This window comes from Diplotaxodon limnothrissa, linkage group LG5, assembly GCF_057381915.1.
Source record: "Diplotaxodon limnothrissa isolate DT_005_m linkage group LG5, D_limnothrissa_male_GT1.1, whole genome shotgun sequence".
In the NCBI taxonomy this organism is placed as follows: Eukaryota; Metazoa; Chordata; class Actinopteri; order Cichliformes; family Cichlidae; genus Diplotaxodon; species Diplotaxodon limnothrissa.
Genome location: NC_140600.1, coordinates 708,962 through 735,459, shown reverse-complemented (window position 1 = coordinate 735,459; position 26,498 = coordinate 708,962). Strand labels below are relative to the sequence as shown.

The 26,498-nt window shown below is 42.6% G+C and overlaps 1 protein-coding gene across 2 annotated transcripts; it reads left to right on the top strand.

Annotated features, from left to right (window-relative positions):
- Positions 1-9,133: 9,133 nt before the first annotated feature.
- Positions 9,134-14,248, top strand: LOC146631399 (acidic mammalian chitinase-like). Of its 2 annotated transcripts, XM_085353654.1 has the most exons (12): positions 9,134-9,147; positions 9,443-9,508; positions 9,857-9,886; positions 9,976-10,180; positions 10,470-10,526; positions 10,625-10,790; positions 11,571-11,695; positions 11,936-12,059; positions 12,186-12,368; positions 12,751-12,867; positions 12,974-13,100; positions 13,963-14,248. In XM_085353654.1, exons 2-12 carry the CDS (start codon positions 9,490-9,492, stop codon positions 14,169-14,171), a joined length of 1,362 nt encoding a protein of 453 aa, XP_085209780.1. In that variant the 5' UTR covers positions 9,134-9,147; positions 9,443-9,489; the 3' UTR covers positions 14,172-14,248. The 2 variants fall into 2 exon arrangements, with proteins under 2 accessions (XP_085209780.1, XP_085209779.1); XM_085353653.1 differs by lacking the exon at positions 9,134-9,147 and having other exon boundaries at positions 9,406-9,508.
- The last annotated feature ends 12,250 nt before the right edge of the window (positions 14,249-26,498 follow it).

The window sequence follows — 26,498 nt, the reverse complement described above, 5'->3', positions numbered from 1 at the left end:
TACATATAGGGCCTTGGGGGTGGGCACGTTTTACAGCATCCAGAGGATGGTCGGTGTACTCCAACCCACCTCTGGTGCTGGTGCCCTACCCTCAATTTTAAATGCATGTAGACACTAAGGGTTTTCGGGAAGAGCCGTGCTGCTCTCTGAGAGGAAGCTAGTACCATGCTCTCCTGTGTTTTAAATGCACTTTAGAACAGCACACAGCAACACGACATATGAGCGGGCGGAGGGAGGTTTGGGGTCTTCGCTCACCCCGGTTCTGTTAGCCGTCAGGGCTGGGGGGCTGGGAGGAGGTGCTGGCCGTCAGATTGCGGTCTGGGATGCGGGGCCTCCCTGCTACTGCAGATAAGGAGGTGGTCCGCTTGCCTCCACCCCAGACAGAAGGATTACATCTCCTGGGTCTAGGTGCAGCTTGCCCCTCTGGGGGCGGGGGTACCTGGACCTGGGATATAGAGTATGTCTGGGGAGTGCGACTGTTTGTGCAGTGTCTATTTGTGTCTGTCTACACGTTGGGTGAGTGCCGAGTATTTGGTTGTGTATATGGGGGTGGGAATGCATGTTTCTGTCTGCGTGCGCCTGTTCGTCTGTGTCTATATGTCAGGTTGGGTCTTAGACTCGACCTCTCTGGGTACATCTCAGGCCCTCCAAAGTACGGAGGCCTATCTCCCCTCACCACACTCCCTGCCGGTGGCTGATGCCCTCAGACGTTGGTGTGTTGGTGGTCCTTGTCGTCTGGGGCTGGGCGCTCATGTATGTACCGGCTCACTCCTGGTGGCCGATTGGCAGGGCCTGGCGCCTGTGGCCCGGCTGGGCCCCTTCCAGGGGGTGGGGTGCCCTCAGGCCTCTGGCCTCTGGGCCTGAAGCTCGGTCCTCTCTGGCACAGCTGGCTGCACACTGCAACCCCCTCTGGTCTCTGCTCCGTGGCTGCTGGGTGACCTCTCGTTTGGGGCTCTACTCAGCTCTTCCCAGGAGGGTGGCACGGTTCCCCCCCTTTTAGTGGTCCTCCTCGGGTCCTTGTACTCTGGGGCCTCTGGATGTCGGGGGCCTGGATCTCCTTCATACCTGCTTCATGCCCTGGGGGACGGGGCTATGGCTCCCCACACTCCCTAGCAGATCCTTACATGGAGAAACCTTTGGAATACAAGCATGCTGATCCACACAGGTATGCACACAGGTGTACACACGGGTGTTCACAGACGCGGACTACACCTTTCTTGGCTGCTGCCTCAAAGCACATTGTGCGCTGTCTATCTTGCGTGCTGCACAATATCGTTTAATATTTAGTATCTACTGTTATCTACTGCTAGCTAGTTTATTGTGATGGTGCTGGTTTTTTATTATGTTGCTCTTTGTTGTTTGCTTTGTCTTCTGTTTTTTTTTCTCCATACAGGTGATCCAGGAGTTTTTGTTTGTTTTTCTTTCTTTCTTCCCCCCTTTCTCACCGTCTCTTCTCCCCTTTGGTTTTCTTTCTCTCCCTCTCTTTCTTTCATTCTTTCTCCCTGTCCTATCCCCCAGTCATGTCTGTCCTGTTTGTAGCAACTGAAAATAAAATAAATTCATGATTATAATAAAGGTCAATCAAATGGACCAATATGGCAAGGCCATGATGATCCACTTGGTAAAATAAATCTGGCATCTTTCTTGGCCTTAAGACAACAATTCTGATGGCTAAAGATCCAAACAGGACACACACACACACACAAAAAAAAAGAAAATAGAGCAACAGGACCGCTGAGTCTTTGACTTTATTTGTTTTCTGCTGTATTTTACTTGCATCTATTTGAAAGACTGAGTGTAAACACAAAAAATATTTTATTTTATGTGCTGGAATGTGCAGAAAATAGGTCTAAATATTAAACTAATTTCTTCCAGTCAGAGAATGTTGCATATAATAAAATGTTTGCTTGATGCATGAAGTTAAAAGATTAAAACTGATAAAACAAGTTTTAAAAAGAGACTTTTCCATTTGATTACATTTTGTATGATGGATTATGTAGAAAAAGTAGAATTGGGCTGAAAGATCTATCGCTTTATCACCTCTTCAGGTTGTAAATCGTGTTTTTAAAAAGTAACTAAGTAACTAAGTAATTAATTACTTTTGAAAATAAGTAATCAGTAAAGTAACGGGATTACTTTTTTGGGGAAGTAATCAGTAATTAGTTACTTATTACTTTTTTCAAGTAACTTGACCAACACTGTCTACCACACTATATAAGACAATCAACACCCAGGTTGAGTTCATTCTCCACCTCTCCTTTGCCACTCCCCCACCTGCAGAGTGGACTCCTGTGGAGCAGAGACCTCCTGCAAGGATCTGACAAACTCCCCACCGATTGAAAATAACCCCATTTCCGCCGGCGCATCAAAGGCCCCCCACGCCAGGGCAGGGCCCAAGTGCATGCACCCACCCACAACCCCGGCGACACACCAGCCAGGACCCGAGCCCCCAGGACCCAGCCAAAGCCTGGAGACTGAGCACTCCCAGAACCCCAAGACCCCATGCCCGCTCCAGACAACCCAGGGGCAGCTAGGTCACTGGGCCAGTGACCCATGTCCACCAATGCAAACCCACCCCAGCCCTGCTGCATTCAGCCACCAGGAAAACACCACCCAAGAGTTACCAGAGCCCCCATCAGAACATGACCACGGGCCCCAGTTGGTGCTCCTCGGTTGAAATGTCCCTAGGGATTCCCCAGATGCCCCAAGCCCACGCCTATGACACACACCAGCAATACTAGTGAAGGCGTGACAAAACCACGACACCCCAACCCTCACTAGGTGATGGAGCCGCTCAAAGGAGCCCAAAGGGATTGATCTAATGTGATGCCAGAGGCTGTATCAAGACTAATGTGATCTATTAGATGGTTTTTATATTGGTTAGAATTAAGATTATTTTTATTTTTCCAGTTAATGAGGACCGTTTTCTTGGCGATGCATAGGGCAGTAAAAACAACGTGGGCTGTGTTTATTTCTGCAGTGACCTCATCCAAGTTGCCCAGCATGCACACTAAAGGCTGGAATGTTGCATTTCAGACACTTTGATAAGTCTTCACATATCTCGCGCCAAAATTTCTGAACTGGTGGACAGAACCAAAGAGCGTGGATGTAATTGTCTGGTGTATTGCCTTGACAGTGTGAGCAGTTGTTGGTAGACGTAAAGCCCATCTTGAACATCCTATGACCTGTATAGTGCACTCTATGTAGTATTTTGTATTGAATTAACTGAAGACTGGGATTTCTAATCAATTTAAAGGTTTTTAAGCAAATCTGAGACCAGAAGTTTAGGTCTAAGTTAACTGATAAATCCGCTTCCCATTTTGCAATAGGAAGTGATATTGATTCATCTGTTTTAGAAAGCATTCTGTATGTTTTGGATAGTAATTTGGGGGTTTTAAGAGTAAGAAATTGAACCACACTTGGTGGTGTTTGTTGTTCAACTTGACCCGGTTTAAATTTCTTTTTTACTATGGATTTAATTTGTTGATATTCTAAAAATCTTTTCTTGTTGATCCCATAAAAAAAAACAAAAACAAAAAAAACCCAAGATGGCGGCGCGCACGGGTGCAGCGGCTCTTAGCTCTCCAGTTTGGTGCTCGTTTTTACTTTTAATGTGGATATTTTTGAATGTTTGCAACGCCGCCATCTCTTACAGTCGCCAGAACCTAATTGATCTAGGTTTTAAATATAGTTTGTCTGTTTCTGGCGACTATCAGCGAACACACAACATCCTGGTGGAGATAGCGAGACCGCCAGGGTCACCGTGGATGGTCTGCCCGCCCAGCAAGCGTAGAAGGCGACGGAGGGAAAGAAAGCAGAAGAGGGGATGCCGGTCGGGCTCAGACGCTAGGCTACGCAAACATCCACACCGGCCAGCACTTCCGAGCCTTTTCCTATCGAACGCCAGATCCATCACCCACAAACTTGACGAATTGGAGCTACAGATAGCCAACACAAGCTTTGCACGTAACTGCAGCATTATTCTTATTACGGAGACGTGGCTCCACCCGCTGATTCCCGACGCTGCAGTCGAGTTAGCAGGCCGCACGCTACACCGGCATGACAGAAACAGCAACTCAGGTAAAAGCAGAGGAGGGGGGCTATGTGTTTACGTGCATAACGAGTGGTGTTGTAACAGCAGGATCATTCACACACACTGTTCTCCTGATTTGGAGGTTCTGGCAGTCTCGTGCAGACCTTTTTACATCCCGAGGGAGTTTACAGTAGTTATTGTGATAGCTGTTTATATACCGCCGGATGCTAACGTTAGCACGGCTCTCAGCCTCTTGCTCAACACCATAAACAAACAACAGCTTGCCCACCCCGATGGGGTTTTTATTGTCGCCGGCGACTTTAACAAAGCGTGCCTAAAGACTGTGCTTCCTAAATTTGTCCAGTTCGTGGACTTTGCTACGAGAGGAGAACACACTTTGGACCACGTCTATTCAAACATCAGGCATGCTTTCAGAGCGACACCCCTCCCCCACCTGGCTGGATCTGACCACCTCTGCATGTCCCTCACCCCCACCTACACCCCCCTGCTGAGAAAAACAAAGCCCCAGACAAAGACAATAAAAACCTGGCCTGAAGGAGCCCTTTCTCAACTGCAGGACTGCTTCTCAACAACTGTATGGGATTTATTCTCCAGCCACAACCTCCAGGAGTACACGGACACTGTACTCTCGTACATCAGGAACTGTGTTGACAATGTCACCGTCAACAAAAGGGTCAGGGTGTTTCCAAATCAAAAACCCTGGATGAATAGCGAAGTGCAATCCCTCCTAAAAAGCCGCAACACTGCCTTCAAGTCAGGGGACAGGGCTGCGTATAGGGCGGCCAGGGCAGACCTGAGTAGAGGCATCAGGAAAGCTAAGGCTGCCTATAGGAGGAGGATTGAAGATCACTTTGCTGACAACGACCCCAGAAAAATGTGGCAGGGGATCAATCACATTACCAACTACAGAAGCAATAACCAGGCAACATCTAGGACTGATGCCTCACTGGCTGAGGATCTAAACCGTTTCTTCGCCCGCTTTGAGACGACCAAGCCCTCAGCTGCCACACCACTTCCACCCGCCCCCAGCACTGGCACACTAACACTAAGGGAGCACCAAGTGAGGTGTGTTCTAAGGTCAGTGAATCCCAGGAAGGCGGCAGGTCCTGATGGAATACATGGAAAGGTTCTCAGAGCATGTGCTGACGAACTGACCGGAATCTTCACTAAAATCTTCAACCTTTCCTTGTCATCAAACACCGTCCCGCCCTGCCTCAAAACCTCCACCATCATCCCCATCGCCAAGAAGACAGCTGTGGCCAGCCCAAATGACTACAGGCCTGTTGCACTTACGCCTGTAGTGATGAAGTGCTTTGAGAGACTGGTCTGTCAGCACATCAGGGCCGGTCTGCCTCCCACTCTGGACCCCCACCAATTTGCCTACAGGACAAATCGTTCCACCGAGGACGCTATCACCATAGCGCTCCACACTGCGCTGAGTCACCTGGAGCACCGAGGAAGCTATGTGAGAATGCTCTTTCTGGACTTCAGCTCAGCATTCAATCATATCATCCCGGAGATCCTGGTCCAGAAACTGTCTCACCTGGGACTCTCCACCCCCATCTGCCTCTGGATCAAGGACTTCCTGACAAATAGACCACAGTCTGTCAGACTCGGCCCCCACCGGTCCAGCACCATCACACTCAGCACCGGGTCTCCACAAGGATGTGTTTTGAGTCCCCTCCTGTTTACGCTCTACACATCCGACTGCTCCCCTACCCATCTCTCAAACACCATCATAAAGTTCGCGGATGACACCACAGTGGTTGGACTCATCTCAAGGGGGGATGAGTCGGACTACAGAGATGAGGTCAACAGACTGACTGAGTGGTGTTCAGTTAACAACCTCCAACTGAACACCACGAAAACTAAAGAACTTATCTTGGACTTCAGGAAGGGCAGAGCAGACCCGGCCCCACTTTACATTCACGGGAGCTGTGTGGAGAGGGTACACTCCATGAGGTTTCTGGGCGTGCAGATATCTGATGACCTCTCCTGGACTGCAAATACTACAGCGGTGGTTAAAAAGGCCCAGCAGCGTCTCCACTTTCTGAGAGTGCTCAGGAGGAACAACCTGGAGGAGAGGCTGCTGGTGACATTTTACAGAGCCACCATAGAGAGCATCCTAACGTACGGCATAACAACATGGTATGCAGGGTGCTCAGCTGCAGACAGGAAAGTACTGCAGAGGGTCATCAACACAGCCCAGAAGATCACTGGCTGCTCTCTGCCCAGCCTGGAGGTCACTGCAAACTCTCGGTACCTCAGCAGAGCTGGCAATATCATCAAGGACCACTTTCACCCCAGCAACCAACTGTTTGAACTATTACCGTCAGGCCGACGGTACAGGTCACATAAAACCAGGACAAACAGATTCAGGGATAGCTTCTTTCCCAGAGCTATCACCGTAGTAAATAAGCACAAAAACAATTGAACCTATTCCATACCGTCACTGTCATTATATTATGCTGCTATTCATACTGTCATTATATTAATGCTGCTATCCTGTATATATTGTACATACTATTGTTTGAGTACTTACGATTGTTTTTTTTGTACTTTTTATATTTTACATTTATATTTATTATTGAAACTTGCACCAAGGGAGTGGCACTCCAATTTCGTTGTACTCTGTACAATGACAATAAAGGCTATTCTATTCTATTCTATTCTATATTGTGTAACTAGTCCGTCAAATGAGATAAATTCTGTTCCTTCTAATATATGTTCTAAGTATTTGATTCCTTTACCACTCCAATCTGGAAAATTAATCATATTAATGTTTTGTAATATGTCAGGGTTGTTCCAGATAGGTGTACGTTTGCATGGGATTAATGAAGACTCTGTCAACTTCAGAAACTCCCACCATGCTGTCTGAGAAGAGGTGATGCTGATGCTTTTAAAGCATTCATGTCGTTTGATGTTTGAGCTGATAAATTGTCTGAAATCTCTAGATTATTGCATAGTGCTTGTTCTACATCTAGCCAAGGTTCATCTAACAGAGTGTGTTTGAACCATCCTGAGATGAACTGAAGCCTGTTGGCTAAGAAGTAGTGCTGAAAGTTAGGTAGATCTAATCCTCCTTTATCCTTGGTCCTCTGATACACTGAGTTTATGTTTCCAAAGGAATTTAGAAATATGAGAATCCAAAGATCTGAACCAGTCTGGTGACGGTTTGTTCGGGATCATTGACAATAAATAATTGATTTTTGGCAAGACCATCATTTTTACTGCAGCGACCCTTCCCATGAGTGATATGGGTAAAGATTTCCATCTAGCCAGATCACCTTCTTCTTTCTTTATTAGTGGGATGTGGTTTAATTTAGTTAAATCTGCAAGCTTAGGACAGAAATTAATACCTAAATATTGAGTATTCCCAGGTTACAGTGGGGTAGAAGAAGAATTATGGAAGGAGCAATTAATCGGAAGAACTGTAGATTTTGACCAGTTAATCGAATAATCTGAAAACTCTTGAAAAATAGTTTATTAATGTAATTACCTCAGAGAGATTGGTTTGTGAGTTCTGGAGGAAAAGCAACATCTCAGAGCCTCCAAAAAGAAAGAAGCGGAAAGATATTAATACCTTAGAAGATGTAGTCAGGCTACTACATGAAAGTAAAAGGTTCTACATCCTTGCATATTATGCCCTTAATCACTGTATTCTGTCTAATTGCTGCTGCTACTGTTTCAAAAACACTGCAAACAGTGAAGGGGAGAGTGGGCATCCCTGCCTGGTGCCCTCAGGGGACAGAAGCTGGAGGATGTCTGGTCATTTGTTCTGACACAAGCTGTTGGAAAATTGTATAATACTTTTTAACCAGTTTATGAGTTTCCAAACCAAATTTGTGTCAAGTTGCAAATAAAAATTTCCAGTTAACGCTCTCAAACGCTTTTTCTGCATTTAGAGAAAATTTTTTGGTTTCAGTGTTTTTTCTGCATGAACAGTCTATCAAATTAAGTAATCTACGTGTGTTTGTTGATGAGTGCCTACCTTTTATGAAACCAGTTTGGTCAGGATGAATTAAGAGGGGGGTTATCTCCTCTAGTCTCTTTGAGAGAGCTTTGCAGATTATTTTGAGGTCTGCATTAATAAGGGATATTGGACGATAGCTTGAGGGATACAGGGTCTTTGCCTGGTTTTAGCAAGAGACTAATATTTGCAGAGTTCATATTTGTTGGTAGTCTGCCATTTTCCATGAATTCCTGCTACATCATGTGGGATACTGGTGGCAGAATTGTCCAGAGTTATTTGTAGAATTCTGCTGGAAAGCCGTCTGGACCTGGAGCCTTATTACTGGGCATACTTATCAGGGCTTCCTGGAGTTCACCTGGCGTCAGTGGGGACTCCAGTGCCATTACTTGACTGTCTAGTCATTTTGGAAGAGTTACGTTTTTCAAGAAAATGATTAATTTCATTTTTAGATGGATTTATTTGTGGTGAATATAAAGTTTCATAGAAATCCCTGAAAATGTTCATTCTTCCAGGGTCGTATATTGTGTCACTGTTGGTCTCTGTTTTAAATTAAATCAGCTTTCAGCTTTAATTCAAAGGATTTAAAATGGTGCTGCATTAACTTACAGCCATTTTATACACAGTCCCACATTTTTAGAAATGTGCCCAGTACTAAATTAATATAATTATATAAGGATATAAGAGTTTTTAAATACTTGGCTTTGCATTCTGACTTTAATCTACAGCCAATGAACATTCTGCACACACTGCATCATTACAGTTGATCTCAACCTAACAGCTGGGAAAGGTTTCAGCACCCAGACAAACCTGAAGTGGTTAACCAGAAGAAAATGTATGGCTGGATAATTTGCTGTTATTAATTAATAGATACAGTACTGATTATGCTTATCATTGCAATGTCAGCTATTGATCTGATAGCTCATTTCCAAGTCAAATTATTGATTGGGTTTACCATGTCTTACCTGGAAGGGGGGTTATTAGGCACGTCACCTAGACTCCGACCATCCTGAATCTTTATCACTTGCACTTTGATACTTTCTATTAGTCATGAATGAGTAAGATATAAATCTGTCCAACTCCATCAAGCTCTGAAGTCTGCTCCAGTGTGCCTTGCTGGAAGGTAATGAGATCGATGAGTTCAGTCGGGTTCTGATTTGTGTTGTACACAGCTAGTATTTTGCTGCAACTGGGAATATTGTTTGTACATTGTAGTGCACATACTAGCAACTACACATAAGCCTCAAATTAAGGATTCAGTTAGTTTTTAGATTTTTTGTTGTGTTGTTTTAACAATCTGTAAAATTTCACTCAGGTAATGTTCATCTGACTAATTAAGGAGCAATTGTAGTTGAAGCTCTGATTTTGTGACTCGTGTAGGATGAACTATCTAATGACACTGATTTATAATTACTCAGAAGCTCAGTTCTACAGAAGGACACCAGGGGAGTCTCCAGACCACAACATGGCAAAACTCCTTATAGGTAAATAACGTTCATTCATTCTTCCATTAATTTTTCCTTGTTAATTTATTGAGCGGTAGAGCATCGTCATTATAATACTGAGTTCATCATTATTGTTATTTTAATTACTCTGTATTTTTTTCTATCCTTCTATCTTGGATAAAGATTACGTGTATTTACTAGAGATCACGGCTCAGGCGATGATTTAAGGATTTATGGTGTTTCTCAACAACAAGGCAGATGGCTGCATGGCATTTAAAACACATCAATTTACCAGCACCGGGCATCAGCTAAAATGTTAACAATCATATCTAACAACAGTAATAACAAAAGCGACGATTTTCACGTTTTCTTGTTTCCTTTTTTCAGCTCTGGGCATTCTGTGTGTTATACACATTTGTAAGTACCTGTGTTCATTGACCGAGTCTTGCCACCATGATCAACGTTTCAGAATAAACCCAACGAGTCTTTGCTCTATCTGCCCTTAGGTTCAGCCAATAAGCTGGTGTGCCATATGACCAACTGGGCCCAGTACAGACCGAGTGCTGGCAAATTCACACCAGATAACATCGATCCCTTCCTGTGCACCCATGTCATCTATGCTCTGGCCACCATTAACAGCTTCAACCAGATCAGCCCCATTGAGCACAATGATGAGGAGCTGTACAGGAGCCTTAACAGCCTGAAGAATGTGTGAGTTCAGTCGTGCAATGCACCAGTATTAACCACAATTTAATATTAGCCTGCAACCACTTTTAAGCCAAAAGCCACGTTTCAGTGTTTCCATCGCAGCTTCTTTCAGCAGAGTAGCTTTTAGAAGAACATTTAAATAAGAAGGATGAGTAACCTTGAATTCTGTCACAATATTTGTAATTATTTAGAAATAATTGGGATCACAACGATGACAGCAATCTGACTGGAAGTCAGGTGTTCCTTAATTATTTAAGGTTATGTCTTTGTGTCTCCTGCTCTCTGCTAACAGCAACCCTGCACTGAAGACTCTGCTGACTGTTGGAGGAACTGTTAATGGAGTGAGCCCGTGAGTTTCACCGTCACCAGTTCTCAGATCTCATATCTACCTCTATTACTTTCATGTAGACGAGATGTCATGTTTTATATTTCCCTGCATCCCACCAGATTCATTGCTATGGTTTCCACTTCTGAGAATCGTGCACTCTTTATCAAGTCTGCCATCAGTTTCCTGCACGCCCATAACTTCGACGGGATAAACCTGGACTGGGAATATCCTGGACACAATGGTAGCCCAGAAGGTGACAAGGAGAAGTTCACTCTATTGGTCACGGTAAACACAGCTCACACTGGCCTCAAATTTTAAATGCAATGTTGAAGCTAGACTACATTGTGGCATGATGATTAGCGCTGTTAGCGGTGACAGTAGGTGTGAGTATGAGTGTGAATGGTGTCTCTGTGTTAGCCCTGTGAAAAACTGGTGACCTACGAAGAGTGTAACCTGCCTCTCACCCTGTAGCAGCAGGACCCTGAACTGAATAAGCAGGAAAAAATGAATGGATGCTGAATATCGAGTGTTTTCTCTACCACTGGATTCTTTTGGTTGGGTTAATTTCAAAAAGTTGCTTTTTGTTGAATTTTTGTTGATCACTGCATTGCAAAATTTTGTTGATGAAATGAAATAATTCTTGTAAAACAGAGCAGCCAATAATAATCAATCCATTCAGTGTCTCCATGGTCTCATATGTTAAACCTCACAAATATTAAATGAAAATAAGGTCCTGTGTGTCTTTGACCTTGAAATAACACTGCACTGGAAATCTTGTTTCTTGTGTTACATTCTGTACCCTGTGGTTGATGAAAGGATGAATGTACCCTACCGTGTTTTCTTTCATTTTGCCTCTGTCACCATTCTTTTTCCTAACAGTTTACAATATACATTACTTTACTTATACATTACTGTATTTATGTAACAACTGACACCTTTTCTTCACAAAACCCAAAAAACCCTTTATCATAACAGTGCATTGCTTTGAGAATAATCATTCTTCACTGTTGTAATCAGAATTTTCTCTGACTGGCTCTGCGTTGCTTTTGCCCTTTCCCCCTATAGGAGCTTGTAAAAGCATTCGAGGCTGATGCCATAGAAAACAAGAGAACTCAGCTGCTGCTATCGGCCAATGCTGCTGCAATTCTTCAGACTGTTGATAGAGCATATGAGGTCGCCAAGATTGCACCGTAAGCTTGATTTCAGCATTTGTACATATTTTCAGGAAAGTAAGGAATCCCCCAAAAAATTTTCACCATTACTGAACTTTAGCATTAGCAAATAACTCATTAGTATTAATTATTAGTGTTCCTTATTTCAAATGACACAGAGCCCAATTTTACATGTATTGTGTGACCACAAAGGTCCCATATGGTCTGTGTCTTTCACAAATGAACAAATGTATTGAACAAAAATTTCCAACCCAACAGACACTTTGACTTTATCAACATCATGACCTATGACTACCATGGTCACTGGGATCCAGTAACTGGACACAACAGCCCACTGTATGAGAGCGCTGTGGACTCTGGCATACAACTTCATTACAACATAGTAAGAACCACACTATCACATCTACATCTGTCCTCGCTTTCTTCTTCAGATAAAGGTTATCCAATCAAATGTAACATAACAAGTTTAACACAAGCTTTATGCAATGTTCGTCTCCCTGTTTTGTAGAACTCCTCTATAGCCCACTGGGTCTCTCTGGGAGCACCATCTGAAAAGCTGCTGCTAGGTTTCCCTACTTATGGAAGGACCTTCCGTCTTAGCGGTGGGGCAAATGGCCTGGGAGCACCAGCCAATGGGCCCGCAGGTGCTGGACCCTACACTCGCACTGAAGGTTTCTGGGCCTTCTATGAGGTACAATAACACATTCATAAAAAGCTCAAGTTTGTTTGTGCTGTAAGTCACCTATTACTCCATGATTGGTGGCTGTAGCTCAGGAAGTAGAGGAGGTCATCTATTAATTGGAAGCTCTGTGTTTTGATCCCTGGCTGGTCCAGTATCCTTAGGCAAGGTATTGAAGCCCATGTTGCTCTCCAATGTGTTCATCAAAGTGTGAATGTTAGATAGAAAGCATTTAGGTGTGGAAAAGGTGCTTGTATGAATGCATGTTTCATAAATCCCTGTGAGTGCTCAAGTAGAGTAGAAAAGCCCTATGCAAGAACCTCTTCACCTACCATTAATCCACTTAAGAAGGAAAATGTCAGTCCAAAAGCCTGTGTTGTTTCTGGGTTACCAGATCTGTGACTTCACTAATACTGCTACTCTTGGATGGATCTCTGAGCAAGAGGTTCCATATGCCACCTATGGGAGTTCCTGGTTGGGCTATGATGACCAGCGCAGCTATTCTTCCAAGGTAAACAGGTTTGATATGCCTCAAATAAGACAAGTTCTTGCATTTGTTCTGTTCTATTGAATTGTGCCCACTTTTATTATAATCAGTTTTGTTGGCTGTCCTGCAGGTCCAGTGGCTGACTGCCCACAATTTGGGAGGTGCTCATGTGTGGACTATGGATATGGATGACTTCAGTGGATCTTTCTGCTCAGCTGGAGATTATCCTCTCATCAACCACCTCAGGATTTCAATGGGTAAGTGGTGTAATTCAGCTAACTCAGCGTTTATAAAATACAATAGAATACAACACAACTTTATTTATATAGCAGATGTAAAACCAAAGGTACACCAAAGTGCTTCACAACAAGGTTAAAACATAACAGATAACAGGGTACAAATAAACTAACAAGTGAGAAATGCTAGTTAAACAATCAATACAGATAAAACAGGAAATAAAGCATCTCAGCGTAATCTAGTGGATAAAATCACTGAGAATTCGTAAATGTAAGGTGGGGGTTTTAGGGGGTCCAAGAGTATCAGCAAATTGGCCCCGGGGAATATGGTTATTAAACTACACTGTTTCTGTTTTCTTCTCATTTAATATAAGAGTTATCAGAGAGCCAGTCTTGGACCTCTCTCAAGCACTCTAGCAGACAGTGTACTGGCGACGAAATGTCATCAGACAGTCGAAAGTAAATTTGAATATGGTCAGCATAAAAGTGAAAGGAGATATTATACTTCTCGAAGATAGAGAAGATAGAGCACATACAATGAAAACAACATAGGGCCCAACACAGATCCCTGGGGCACACCACAGGGAAGCAACAGAGGAAAAGAAGCAGTGACGGAGTAGGACCTATCCGATAGATACGATCTAAACCAGTTAAAGGCACTACCCCTTATGCCTACTGTATGTTCAAGCCTCATTAGGAGGATATTATGGTCCAGCGTAACAAAGGCAGATGTCAAGTCCAATAAAACTAAGACCGTAGAGCACCCTGAGTCAGCAAATAAAAGAAGGTCATTAAGGACTCTCAGCAGAAAGAAACAAAAGAATAAAAACAAAAGTTTGGTCACTTTCTGCATATAACCTTTTTTCAATTTCCTGTGATACAGGCTTTGGTCCAAAACCTACCACTACACCACGCCCTACCACAACTAAGGATCCTGCTGCTGACTTCTGCCGTGGCCGTCCTGATGGGTTGTATGAAAACCCAGCTGACAAAACCACCTACTTCCAGTGCTTCCAAGGAAACACCTACCTGCACCATTGCCAGCCTGGTCTCATCTACTGGGACTCCTGCAAGTGCTGCAACTGGCCCTGAGCCACAGAAGCATGAATTAGAGAACAAAAGTTCAACAATACAAAACAGTCAATTATGGTTCAGTAAAATCTTGCCACAACTGAAACTGATAAACATCACTGTCCTGAGTGAGAGCAGAAACAGAAAGCATTGCATTTGACTCAATATTTTCTTGACAAAAATAAACTAAATCAATTCATAACGTGTTCCAGTGATTGGCTTGAATATTTGTCTTTGATGTGCTTCATAGAAAAAAAATAGACAAAAACAAAAGAAACTCATATACATGATTAAATATTTTTAAAACTGTGCCTTACTACATTATATGTAATTGAGCTGCTCTAATTTTAAGTGACAATTATTGCTATGTTTTCATTTTGTGAACTGATTAATAATAATAATAATAATAATAATAATAATAATAACTTTATTTATAAAGCACTTTCAAACAAAGTGCTGTACAACTGTTTAAAACTAAAGAGATAAAAAATAAATAAATAATAAAAAGCGATACATAGCAATACACGTAAAAGACACAACACAAGTTAAAAACAGTAAGAATTTAAAAACTAAAAGCCAGGAATTAAGACTTGTAAGATAAAGTGAACAAATGTGTCTTCAGCTTAGTTTTAAAAACCTCCACGGAGCATGCCTGCCTAACATCTTGAGGGAGGTTGTTCCACAGAAACGGGGCACGAAAAGAAAAAGCATGCTCTCCAATTGTCTTTTTTCTGGCTCTAGGAACCTTTAGAAGGCCAGAGTCCTGAGATCGGAGAGCACGGGATGGAACGTAAAGATGTAAAAGGTCGGAGAGGTATGAAGGTGCCAATCCGTTTAAAGCCTTGTAGGTGAGCAGCAGGACCTTAAAATCTGCTCGAACCTGACAAGGTAGCCAATGCAGAGATCTCAGAACAGGGCTAATGTGCTCAAATTTCCCAGTTCTTGTTAAAATGCGAGCAGCTGCATTTTGCACCATCTGTAGACCTCTAAAACTTTTCTTTGGTAGCCCAGAAAGAAGAGCATTGCAATAATCAATACGGGAAGACACAAATGCATGGACAAGAACCTCTGCAGTGTCGCTTGACAAAACTTGTCTGGCTATGTTCCTCAAATGATAAAAGGCGGTCTTTGTTATCTCTATTACATGAGATTTAAAACGAGAGCACCATGTCAAACCACACGCCCAAGGTTTTTACCTTGTCCCTACAATTTATGACACTGTCATCAATTCTCAAGATTAAATTTTGGGACAAGTGCTGAAATTTGTGTGGCCCAATGACCATCAACTCTGTCTTATCATTATTTAGGAGCAAGAAATTATCTGATAACCAGCCCTTAATTGCAGATAGACAAGATTCTAGTTTAGAGACTTCAGCACAATTTCCAATGGTTAAAGGAACATAAAGCTGCAGGTCATCAGCGTAACAATGAAAGGTTACATTAAAAGAACGTAATAGAACACCAAGAGGCAGCAGGTACATAGAAAACAGCAATGGTCCAAGTACAGAGCCCTGACGGACCCCATGCCTCACTGCACAGGTCTCAAAGAGATCATTTTTAAAACTAACAGTCTGAGACCTCCCAGACAGGTAAGATCTCAGCCATGATAAAACATTTCCTGTAATTCCAATAAAATGTTCAAGCCTATCTAATAAAATGCAGTGATCCACAATGTCAAACGCAGCACTTAGATCCAGCAGTAATAAAACTGAAGTGCGATCATTGTCTGCATTAACCAGCAGATCATTTACCACTTTTACTAAAGCTGTTTCTGTGGAGTGATTTGGTTTAAAAGCAGACTGAAATGCTTCAAACAGATTGCTTGTTGACAAATGCTCAGTGAGCTGCTTAAAAACCACTTTTTCAAAGATTTTAGAAAAAAAAAGACAGATGTGAGATGGGTCTATAGTTTGCAACCATATCAACATCCAGTCCAGGCTTTTTCAAGATCGGCACGACCACAGCTGATTTAAAACATTCAGGAAAGACTCCAGTCGTCACTGAAGTATTTAAAAGAAACAGACTGTAGGGTCCTAATGCTGACCACAGTTCCTTTGTAACCCAGGCTGGTAGAGGATCCAAAGAACAGGTTGTACATCGAGCTGCTTTTACAACCTTAGTTAATCCATACAGGGAAATGACCTCGAAGTCAGAAAATAGTTTATCAGCACCAACAGGCAAAGCAGCCGAGTAGTCTAATGAAAAGCTTTAGGAGGGAGTAATCTGATTCCTAAGTGTTTCAGCCCTGTCTCTGAAAAACATAAGAAAGTCATGAGCTGTCAAATTTGAACAGCAGAGAGTTGAGTTACTTTCTGTTGTGACACTGTGTTGAAAAGGAGTTTTGAGTTATGTTTATGACTCATGATAAGATTTGAGAAATAATTTGCTTTCGCTGCCGACATCGCTGATTGAAAAGAAGACAGTGAGTCCTTCCAAGCCTGGAGAAATACTTCTAGTCTGGAAGATCTCCAGTGACGCTCTGCTTTTCTACAATTTCTTCTCAAGTTCAGGAGCTCCTCATTTAGCCAAGGCATAGGGTTCCTTTGTTGACATTTCGACTTCTTTATGGGAGCAACAGAGTCCAGTAATTCAAGAAGTGTATTATTAAGGTTCACAGTCAAGGTGTCTACACATAACTCCTGGGTATAAATAGGGTCCAACACATCAGGTAGATGTAATTTAACTCCAAGCAATGCTTCGGGGCTAATATAACGAGATGATCTGAGGGGCAATCTTCCCCTCGCAGAAGCTGGAGATTTAGGGATTAAAATATCAAATAAAATTGCTGAGTGGTCTAAGATAGGTAAAACACAATTTTCAGTCATTGATACATTCAGTCCGTAACCCAAGACAAGGTCTAGGGTGTGGCCCTTACATGTTGGCCCAGACACAAATTGTGTGAAGTTTAAGGAATCAATTACATTTAAGAAATCTTTGACCAGGGGTTTATCCTCACAACAGAGATGAATATTAAAGTCCCCCACTATAAGAATCCTTTCGTAGTGAGCGATAAAACATGTCAAGAAGTCTGAAAATTACGAAGTAAACAAGTCATTATATTTAGGTGGACGATAGATGACTATAATTAGAACCACAGGACAGCTTAAAGTCAGGAGTTGGGACTCAAATGAGGTAAAAACACCAGGACTTTGTATCTGTTTGCATTTAAAACAGTCTTTGATGATAGAGGCTACCTCCCAGACAACCTGGGGGAGCTGAAAAAGCTGCCATCGGAGGGGCAAAGTTCCAGCAAGGGTGCCACTTCACCAACACGCAGCCATGTCTCAGTTAGGAGCAAGATGTCCAGCATATGAGTATCAAAAAAGTCCCGAAGAACATGAGTTTTATTTGATACAGATCTTGCATTTAAGAGAGCTAATTTAACTCTCTGTCCATCCGTGTTAGCAGGCAGTAATTGTAGGTTGTTTATATTTGCTCCACCTCCCCTCGTATCCCGTCGGCATGGCGACCAATAAAGCAGCCTCGGGTGAGTGTGCTCCGATGACGTAGGGTAAACAGGAAGAAGGCAGCGCTGTTTCAGGCCAAAATAAAGTCCTAAACAGCCAGGGTCACCGATGGTAAGAACCTGCCGCATCCGAGTTCTAACCCGAACACGCTTCCCAGAGCGTGTTCCGCGCATTCGTCCACTTCTCCAGCGCTTCCGTTTCGAAGGATTCCAGGGGGGATCACAGCGATGCAGTTCCCCCGGTACCGACGCCAGAGGCGGCGGGAGTCTTCCACATCGCTTGTTAACGCTGGGAAACTTCAGCAGTGAGTCACGGATATTAAGCAGCGTCTGTCGCTCATACACCAACAAAGAGTGGGTTTTTAAAACTAGCAGAGACACCACTAAGAACACAAAACATAAATATTGCAGAACCGAGAGACAGCATGCCATGACACCCGGCGCCATCTTCTCCTCTTTACACTTTAATTGAATGAAATGGGGCAGCCCGCTTGTGTGGTTGTGTGGTAGTGAGCACCAATGCCTCACAGCAAGTAGCTCTTTGATTTACATACAGGCTGGGGTTACATATAGTGGTTAAAATAAGTATTGAAGATGTCACCAATTTTCTAAGTAGATATATTTCTAAAGGTGTTACTGACATGACATTCTCATCAGATGTTGCTACAACCCATCAAATCCACACATGCAAAGGAATCAAACCACAGATATATAAATGTATGTGTAATAACAACAAATGACACAGGGAAAAAGTGTTGAAAACATGAACAAAAGGGAGGTGCAAAAAGACCTGGAAAGACATTACCACAGCTGAAATCTATCAATATTTAGAAAGCAATCCTGACACTTAGTCCAGATTAATATTAGCTGGTTTAGTTTCAAATGATGGCCTATCAAAATGTGTCTTATTATGGTGTCACACAAAAAACCCCGCACATAATGGGTAAACCCCATGAACTCATGCAAGACCTCCACAACATACTGATGGCATTGGTTACAGAAGAATTTAGGATATGTCTGTGAAATACTGGGATAATAATCTGGACATATGCCATAACACCCACCATGTCTGGAGGTCAAAAGGCAATGCCATATCACCGCAAAAATACCATACCAATAGTGAAGTTTGGAGGTGGGAACATCATGGTTTGGGGCTGTATTCCAGCATATGGCACTGGCACACTTCAATTAACTGAAAGAAAGATCAATGAAAAAATGTAGAGACATTCTTGATAAAAATCCACTGTCATCCATCAGGATGATGAAGATGAAATGAGAGTTAGCATTTCAGAAAAACCCATGATCGCAAACACACAGCTAAGGAAACTCAACTGATTTCAGAGAAAGAAAACAGAGCTGCCCATATGACCAGCCAATCACCTGATCTTAATCAATCTGAAAATTGGATGGGTTGTTATCGACATCTGATGAGGATTTCATGTGCCTAGCACCTCTAGAAATATATTTACTTCAAGGGCGTAGATTTGGCATGGACGGAGGGGACGTGACGAGTTGTGTTTTATTTGTTGGTGAGTAAATCGTTTTGGCTGAGATTGAAGTTATTAGATTAAATTAGGTTAAATTAAACTTTATTAATCTCTTGGGAGGATTCCTCCGGGTCTCCCTAATTCTGAGGTCTCAAGGTTGGCAAGTAGGCGCTAGACTTGGTCCACATCAGTCTAAAATTGTATGTAACCATGAATAATGTGATGCCATGGCCACCAGGAGAGGTTGGACATTATAGATGTAAAACAAATATGCCAGCAGTTCATTTCAGCTAACGAGAGGAGCAGGCCTGTGTTTGTTGTGTGGGGCATGTCCATGTCTGTTGCTGTAACAGTAGTTCATGTTTAGAATAAAACATCCCAGCTCACTGATCTGATCGGGGCAACAGTGCCTAAAATGTTGCATAATTTTGCTGAGAGATCTTTTACTTTGTGTTAATCTTAGATGAGTAGTTTTATGGACAAAACCACCAGGTCATTCAGTGTTCCCTTAGTGCTAATGTGTCAGAGATGTTGGTGTAACTGAAGTAATGTTGTTAAGTCCTTAAAGTCATATTCTTTTATTGTCACGACTGTATTTGAAGCTATTTTTATTTTTGTATGATACCTGATTTATATGAAATATGGCTGAAGTAAACTAAAGCCTAAAATACTTAGTCAGTCATTTGTTTAATAGTAATTTAACATTATATAATTCACATATTAAACTATGAATTGTAATTTTAAATGGTTTAAAAGCACGTAGAATAGCATATGTAGGCAAGTATATTTCTCCTTTTATCAAGAAGCAAAGACAAAAAGGAAAAATAAGAAACGGGGCAGGGTTCAGTGGTTGAATCATCCGTCCCCACCAATGCCAAAACCAAATCTACGCCCTTGATTTACTTAGTAAATTGATGAGGTGTTTAATGCTTTTTTTAACCTGCTGAGACTCAATCAGGAATAATCTACAGCACCTGACTTTGCATGCATTGTTGGGCCAAACACGAACGCACTACTTCCAAAGGTTGCACATGTGCCTTCACACGCACATGAACTTGAGTGACATCTCATTCTTAATCCATCAGGATTAATTTGATGTTGGCCCCTGTTGTGGAAGTTTTCCATTCAAATAAAGCCTGCAGACGAGCGGTGAGCGGTAGCTAACGTTCTTTAATCAAACACACAAAGAACAGACAACCAAGCTTGATGAAGTCCCTGCATGACCGCGGGACAGACGGTCAGCAGAGTCTGAGCCCAGCATGGCTCTCAGTGAAATACCTTCTCCAGGAACAAAAGGCAGTACACAGCTGTTTCACACCTTAAGGTTCACACTCCCTTGCTGCCTCCCAGAGTCCTCGAAGACACAAAAGACTCTTCCTGTGGAGCTGTCTGCTTCCCCCAACTTCCTTACTACACCACCGCCATTTGTCTTACTGTATGAGTGTGAGACATGTTAAAATCCAGTGGCACCAAGGTATCATACAATAAAATAATGTGATTAATACATAAGTAAAAGAAATTCCTGTACATGTCCCTTCCTGATTTCTTATGTTTTAACATGTTTGTTACACTTACATGTTTCCAAATGTTAACACAGATGTTCAGAGTAAATACAGATTGTAGTTTTTTAAATGATGATTTCATTTAGTTTGGGGAAACAGCTCCAACTTTACCTCATGTAGAAAAAGTCATTTCCTTCTAAACCTAATAAGTGGTTTTGTCATCTAGCAAGAACTGCAATCAAGCATTTGCAATAACTGGTGATGAGTGTGTTACAGCGCTATGGAGGAAATTTGGTCCTCTCTTCTTTGCAGAATTGTTTTCATTCGGCCACTTTGGAGGGTTTTCCAGCATAGGCTGAGTTTTTAAGGTCATGCTAAACCATCTCAATCTGATTGCAGTCTGCACTTTGACAACCTCCATGTTGTTTTTTGAGCCATTCAGAGATGATCTTGCTGCTGTGTTTTGCATTATTGTCCTGCTGCACTTGAGCTTCAGGGCACATTAAATGAGACAAGTGGGGCCTTCAGGTTTTCCACATTTTCTGGATTAAGGCCCTCATCGTGGTTCGATTCCCAAAGCGCTTGAAATGCCTTTGTAACCCTTTCCAGACTGATAGAGTTCAGTGTTTCTTAGCTGTTTCTTTAGCTGTCCACGATGTTGCTTTCTGAGATCTTTTAGTCAACTTCACTTTTTTTTTGCCTGTCCCATTTGGTCCTTTAGCCGTCAGAATTGTTGTCTGAAGACCAACAAGGAGACCCAATGGATTTACTTTGCCAAATGGATCATCACGGCCTTGCCGTATTGGTCCATTTGATCGACCTTTGTTGTTATTATTTATTTTATTTTATTTTCAGTTGTTACAGACGGGACAGACATGACTGAGGGATAGGAAAGGGAGAAAGAAAGAGGAAGGAAAAGAAAAACAGAAGGGAAGAGGGACAGTGAGAAAGGGCAGTTAAAAAGAGAAAGAAGAGAAAAAAAATCTCCTGGATCACCTGTTTAGAGAAAAAGAAGAGAGCAACATACTAAACACAACACCATCACCAGTAGCGGTTTTTGATACGGGCGACACGGGCGGTTGCCCGCGGTGGCATCATGGGCATCGGCAAAAATAAATAAATAAATTGCTTGTACTCATGCTGCCCCGACGTCAGCCAGCTCATATTGGGAATGGTACAGGCACCGATCGGTTTTCTATAAAATAAAATAAAAAATAAAACAAACCAACAAACACGAAAACACCAGACATTATAATAAGACTTATAATTTGCACTGATGTTTTTTCGAAATTCTATACGCGAAAAGCGAGAGCGCGAGAGCGCGAGAGCCCTCGGTGCGCCTGCTCGCTGCTGAAGTCAAAGTAAACTTTATTGTCATCTCCGCTACAGACAGTCCAGCATATAGAGAGACGAGACGACGAGGCTCCAGCTACAGCAGTGCAAGTAAACAAACAATAAATATAAGAAGAGTAAGAAAATAAATATACACTTTAGGACTCGGGGTAAAGGATCAATAACAATTTAAAATGTATAATTTACAGTTTGATGATTTAAAGTCTCACACACAACCCGTCGAAAGGGGAGGGGCCGGCTGCTTCCAAATAGAGCACATTTCACTCATAATGTTGTAAATTATGTATTCATGATTTGAATCCTGGGTTGTGTGAAATCCCAGAAATAAACCTTAGACAAAGTGAATCTGTGAACCAAGGTGTAGGTCTATTAGGTTATGTTGTGGTGATCCTCGGTTTGGGGAATGGGTGCTCATACTGGAGTGCAAAATTAAAACCAGTGGAAGATGGACAGGAAAAGTTCAAAGCCATCTGGTGCTCAGTTTAGAAAAAATAGAAAAGAAGAGAAACGAGCAAAAGATACAGGTAAGCAGATGTGTGATTGGATAATGGCAGGTCATCCTGAAACAATCAGAATCAGAATATTTTATTAATCCCTAAGGAAATTATGTGGGTTACAGTTGCTCCAAGAAGAAATGGTAAAAATAGCAACAGTAACAGACTAAACTCCAAACAATACATTATGTTACAGATTTTAATATTAATTAGTCAGTGTCAAATGTTGATTTGTTCTCATTGTGTGACGAATTATGATGGCTGTTTGGTAGCCTACAGCCATCATAATTCACACAATGCATACTCTCTCTCTCTTCATGTGTGTGTGTGTGTGTGTGTTTCTCTGGTGAATTTCGACAACAGTATTATGTTAACGTACAATCCTTAATATGTTTTATGTGTGTGTGTGTGTGTGGGGGGGGGGGGGGGGGGGGGGGGCAGAGAGAGTGTTCGCCCGGGGCACCAAACAGGCAAGGACTGCCACTGACCATCTCGTTAATCTAGCTAAGTGTAAACAGCAGTAAATACTAAATGTTGAATGTTGTTGTGTAGCAAGGAGGACAGACAGCGCACAATGTGCTTGGAAATAGCACCAATAAAGGTGTAGTTTATGTCTATGAACAGTGAACACCTGTGTGCACACCTGCGTGGATCAGCGCGCTTGTATTCAAAAGGTTTCCCCATGTAATGATCTGCTAGAGGATGTAGAGAGCCATAGCCCCGTCTCCCAGGGCATGAAGCAGGCATGGAGGAGATCCATCCTGCTACACATGAAACACATCAGAGTCATAATTGTTATTTTAGTCACGTGTTTGTTTATTATCCTTATTGTTTTATCTGGGACTGTTTGCAGACATCTCAGAGAGAGGAGACACCAGCATCTGAACAGAGACTCAAACCAGCAACCTGCAGCTCCCTGCTTGGCTGCTCCAGTTTTCTCCTCACTCATGTTGCCCACCAGTGATTTCTAGCTGCCCACCCACACAGCAGGCTAGAATATGCGCTGAGCCTCAGCACCCAATACTTGGACATGTTTTCTTTATTAAATAATGAACCAGACCCCAAAAGTAAACAGCTGTTATTGCTAGGCAACGGGAGCAGCATTTGGCGATGCAGCACCTGACATTCCTGACCATGTGGGCGGAGCATGCATGAAATGGAATGTTCAGTAGAACTGTGCAACACAAGCACTTAGTTCCAGCATGTTTCATTGTATCCAGACACAGCTAGAGACACATCTACAGCAGCATCTCTGTGCAGGACAAACGACAGTTGACGAAGAAAACAACAAAAACTTCACTTCACTCCTCTACAAAACGTTGGTTCCTTTGTTTAAAAGGCCAAAATGAATCAGGGGAGAACGAGAAGAGGATCGGCGAGTGCTTCACCATGCATTACAGTACAGCTGATTCATTTTAAATTTCAAATGATACAGGCTGAAAATGTCAAATTAAAAGAAGAGGCAGAAAAATCAAGAGGAGAAGCTAAAAATTCAAAGTTTGAAACTGAAGTAGTATTGCAGGAATTACTGCATGTGGGTCTCAAACTTAAAGGAGAGAAGATGAGAAAACAACAGGCAGAAAACCAGAATGAAAAGATGAAGAAAGAACTGTTGGAAGCTCAAAAAGCATTGGAGGAAGAGAAAAGCACAGCACAAGAAGCCAAAAATAAATATCAAACTGCAAAGAAGGAGGCAGGAAATGTGATGCAGGAATTACAGGAGGTGCAGGAAGCTTTTGAAGAGGAAAAAAGGAAAATGCAGTTGGCAACACAAGAAGCTGCAAATGTAACGGCTGAAGCTGAAACACTAAGGAAGGAATTACTGCATGTGAAGCAACAACTTGAAGAGGAGAAAAAACGTAACCACGAGGCAGAAAATGAGATTGAAAATATGAAGAAAGAATTGTTGGAAGCTCAAAAAGTGTTGGAGGAAGAGAAAATTAAAACACAGGAAGCAAAGAAAGAAATTGAAGATACAAAGAGTCACAATGAAAACATGAAGAAGGAACTGATGAAAGTGCAAGAAGAACTTGCAGAAGAGAAAATTGAGGTGAAGGCATTCAAGAAAGAAATGAGCGGCTCTGCGGTGACCAAGAAAGACTGCAAAGACGCACTTAAAGAAATACGAAAGCACAAAAAGGAAGCTAAAGAGCTCCTCAAACACAAAGGGAAACTGGCCGAACAGCAGCTGAAAGAAACATTTAAAGATGCCGAGGAGCAGCTCAACAAAACCTTAAAAGAGCTGAAGGCAAAAGCAAAGCAAGCCGAGGACAGGAGGGGATTCTGGAGCAGACTGCTGAGAAAGAACTGACCCAGCAGCATCCAGTTTGAGGACATCAATAGTTTCTTCCTCCTCTCTCCACCTTTCTTTCTCCCCATCCTTCTTCTTGGGACGTTTGTTTGTTTTTTAAAAACTCTAATCTAAATACATGCACTGAAATACACAAATAAAATTGCCATAACTTGACCTCATGTTGCCTGCTTCTTTTCTTGTGTGTCTGTGTGTCACGGGTAATGGGAAAGTACGGACTCAGTCGCGGAGCTCAGGATGCAAAGTACACAGTGCGTTTATTTACAGTGCCCAAAAACAGTTTCAAAACATAAAGTGAAGTGCAAAGTCCAACAGTGATCTTCTCCAAACTCCCAGTGGTGCGCAGGTGAGTTTCCAAAGCGATTCTCCGAGTGTGTGTTCTCCTCCAATAGCTTAATCCACGGGCTCCTTCTCTCCAACCTCCAGCTCTGTATCTCTTCCTCCTATAAACGAGAAAAAACAACAGGTGAGGAAGTGTAGAATGTTTAGCTGATTTAGAGTTTAGAAATGTGTTAAAATATAATGTAGAACTGTTGTAGAGACACTGACACTGCCCTCACTATAATAAAGGTTGATTATAGGAGTAGATTGTAGAGTGGAAATTCCCCAGAGGATGTTTGGGTGGGGGTCTCAACATTTGTAACTGTGCTCTGGAAGGGAGATGGGTTTTATGACCTCTAGGGAGTCAACTACACCCACAGTGTTTTAACTGTCACGCACACACATCCACACGCACACTCACTCATGTGCACACACATACACACAGGTATGCGCACACACTCACTCACGAGCACTCACATAGACACAGACACAGAGTTTCCAGCACACCGTAGGGGGTTTTATGATGGGGTCACCTCTATAAAGCTGGCTGTAACTAACAAAGGGGTGAAGATTTTTGCAGAGGGACACCGGCCTCGTCTTCCCTTCTAGAAGTGCATGCTTAAATGAAGATGAGTAAATGAAGATGAGTAAAGATGAATAAAGATTTTGTGAAAATGACTACTGAGTCCGGTGCCATCTCTGGATGCTCGAGGAATAAAAGAACCGGGGTAAAACTGATTTCTCAACAGTTTTGGTGCCGAACCCGCGGGATTCGCTCGAGGCCCAGAGATGAATTGGCAGAGCTGAGATCGTGAAACGAGGCGAACAGAGAGCTAGCTCACATGATTAAAAGGTAAGCACCACCTGTTTATTTTCGAACCGTGCATATTGTTTAAAGCCTAAATTATCTGTTCGCTAAGTTGAACGTATCACAGTGTAAATTCACTCAGTAGGAAAAAAAGGCGGCTAGCGTCCGTCTCAGTGCGACTTTTTTAAGAACTCCAAGTTGATGTTTAGCGTACTGTGAGCGACTAAAGCAAGAGACTTTTGATAAGAACTTCAGGTTGATGTTTAGCGCCCCGTAAGGATATCTCGGTGCGTTAAAGCAGGAGACGTTTGTTACGGATTAATAGAATCGGTGTTTCATCCGTCTTAGTTATTAGGAAAAAAGTGGCGGTGTTTGATCCGTCCCCGTGCGTTAAAGCAGGAAACGTGTGTTATTATTAGTTAGAAAGCGGGGCTGAAAAGCTTTGTCGCCGGCTAAGGGCCGTGTGCGCTCAGAGTTTGGCAACTCCACCCTTGGTCGGACGCGTCCTTGGGATTTGCCAGGTTGGTAACCTGGGCACTGAGGGCGCCCTAAATAACCAAAGCTAGGTGTTGGATCCTAGTCGTGGTTGATAATGTGCATGAGAGT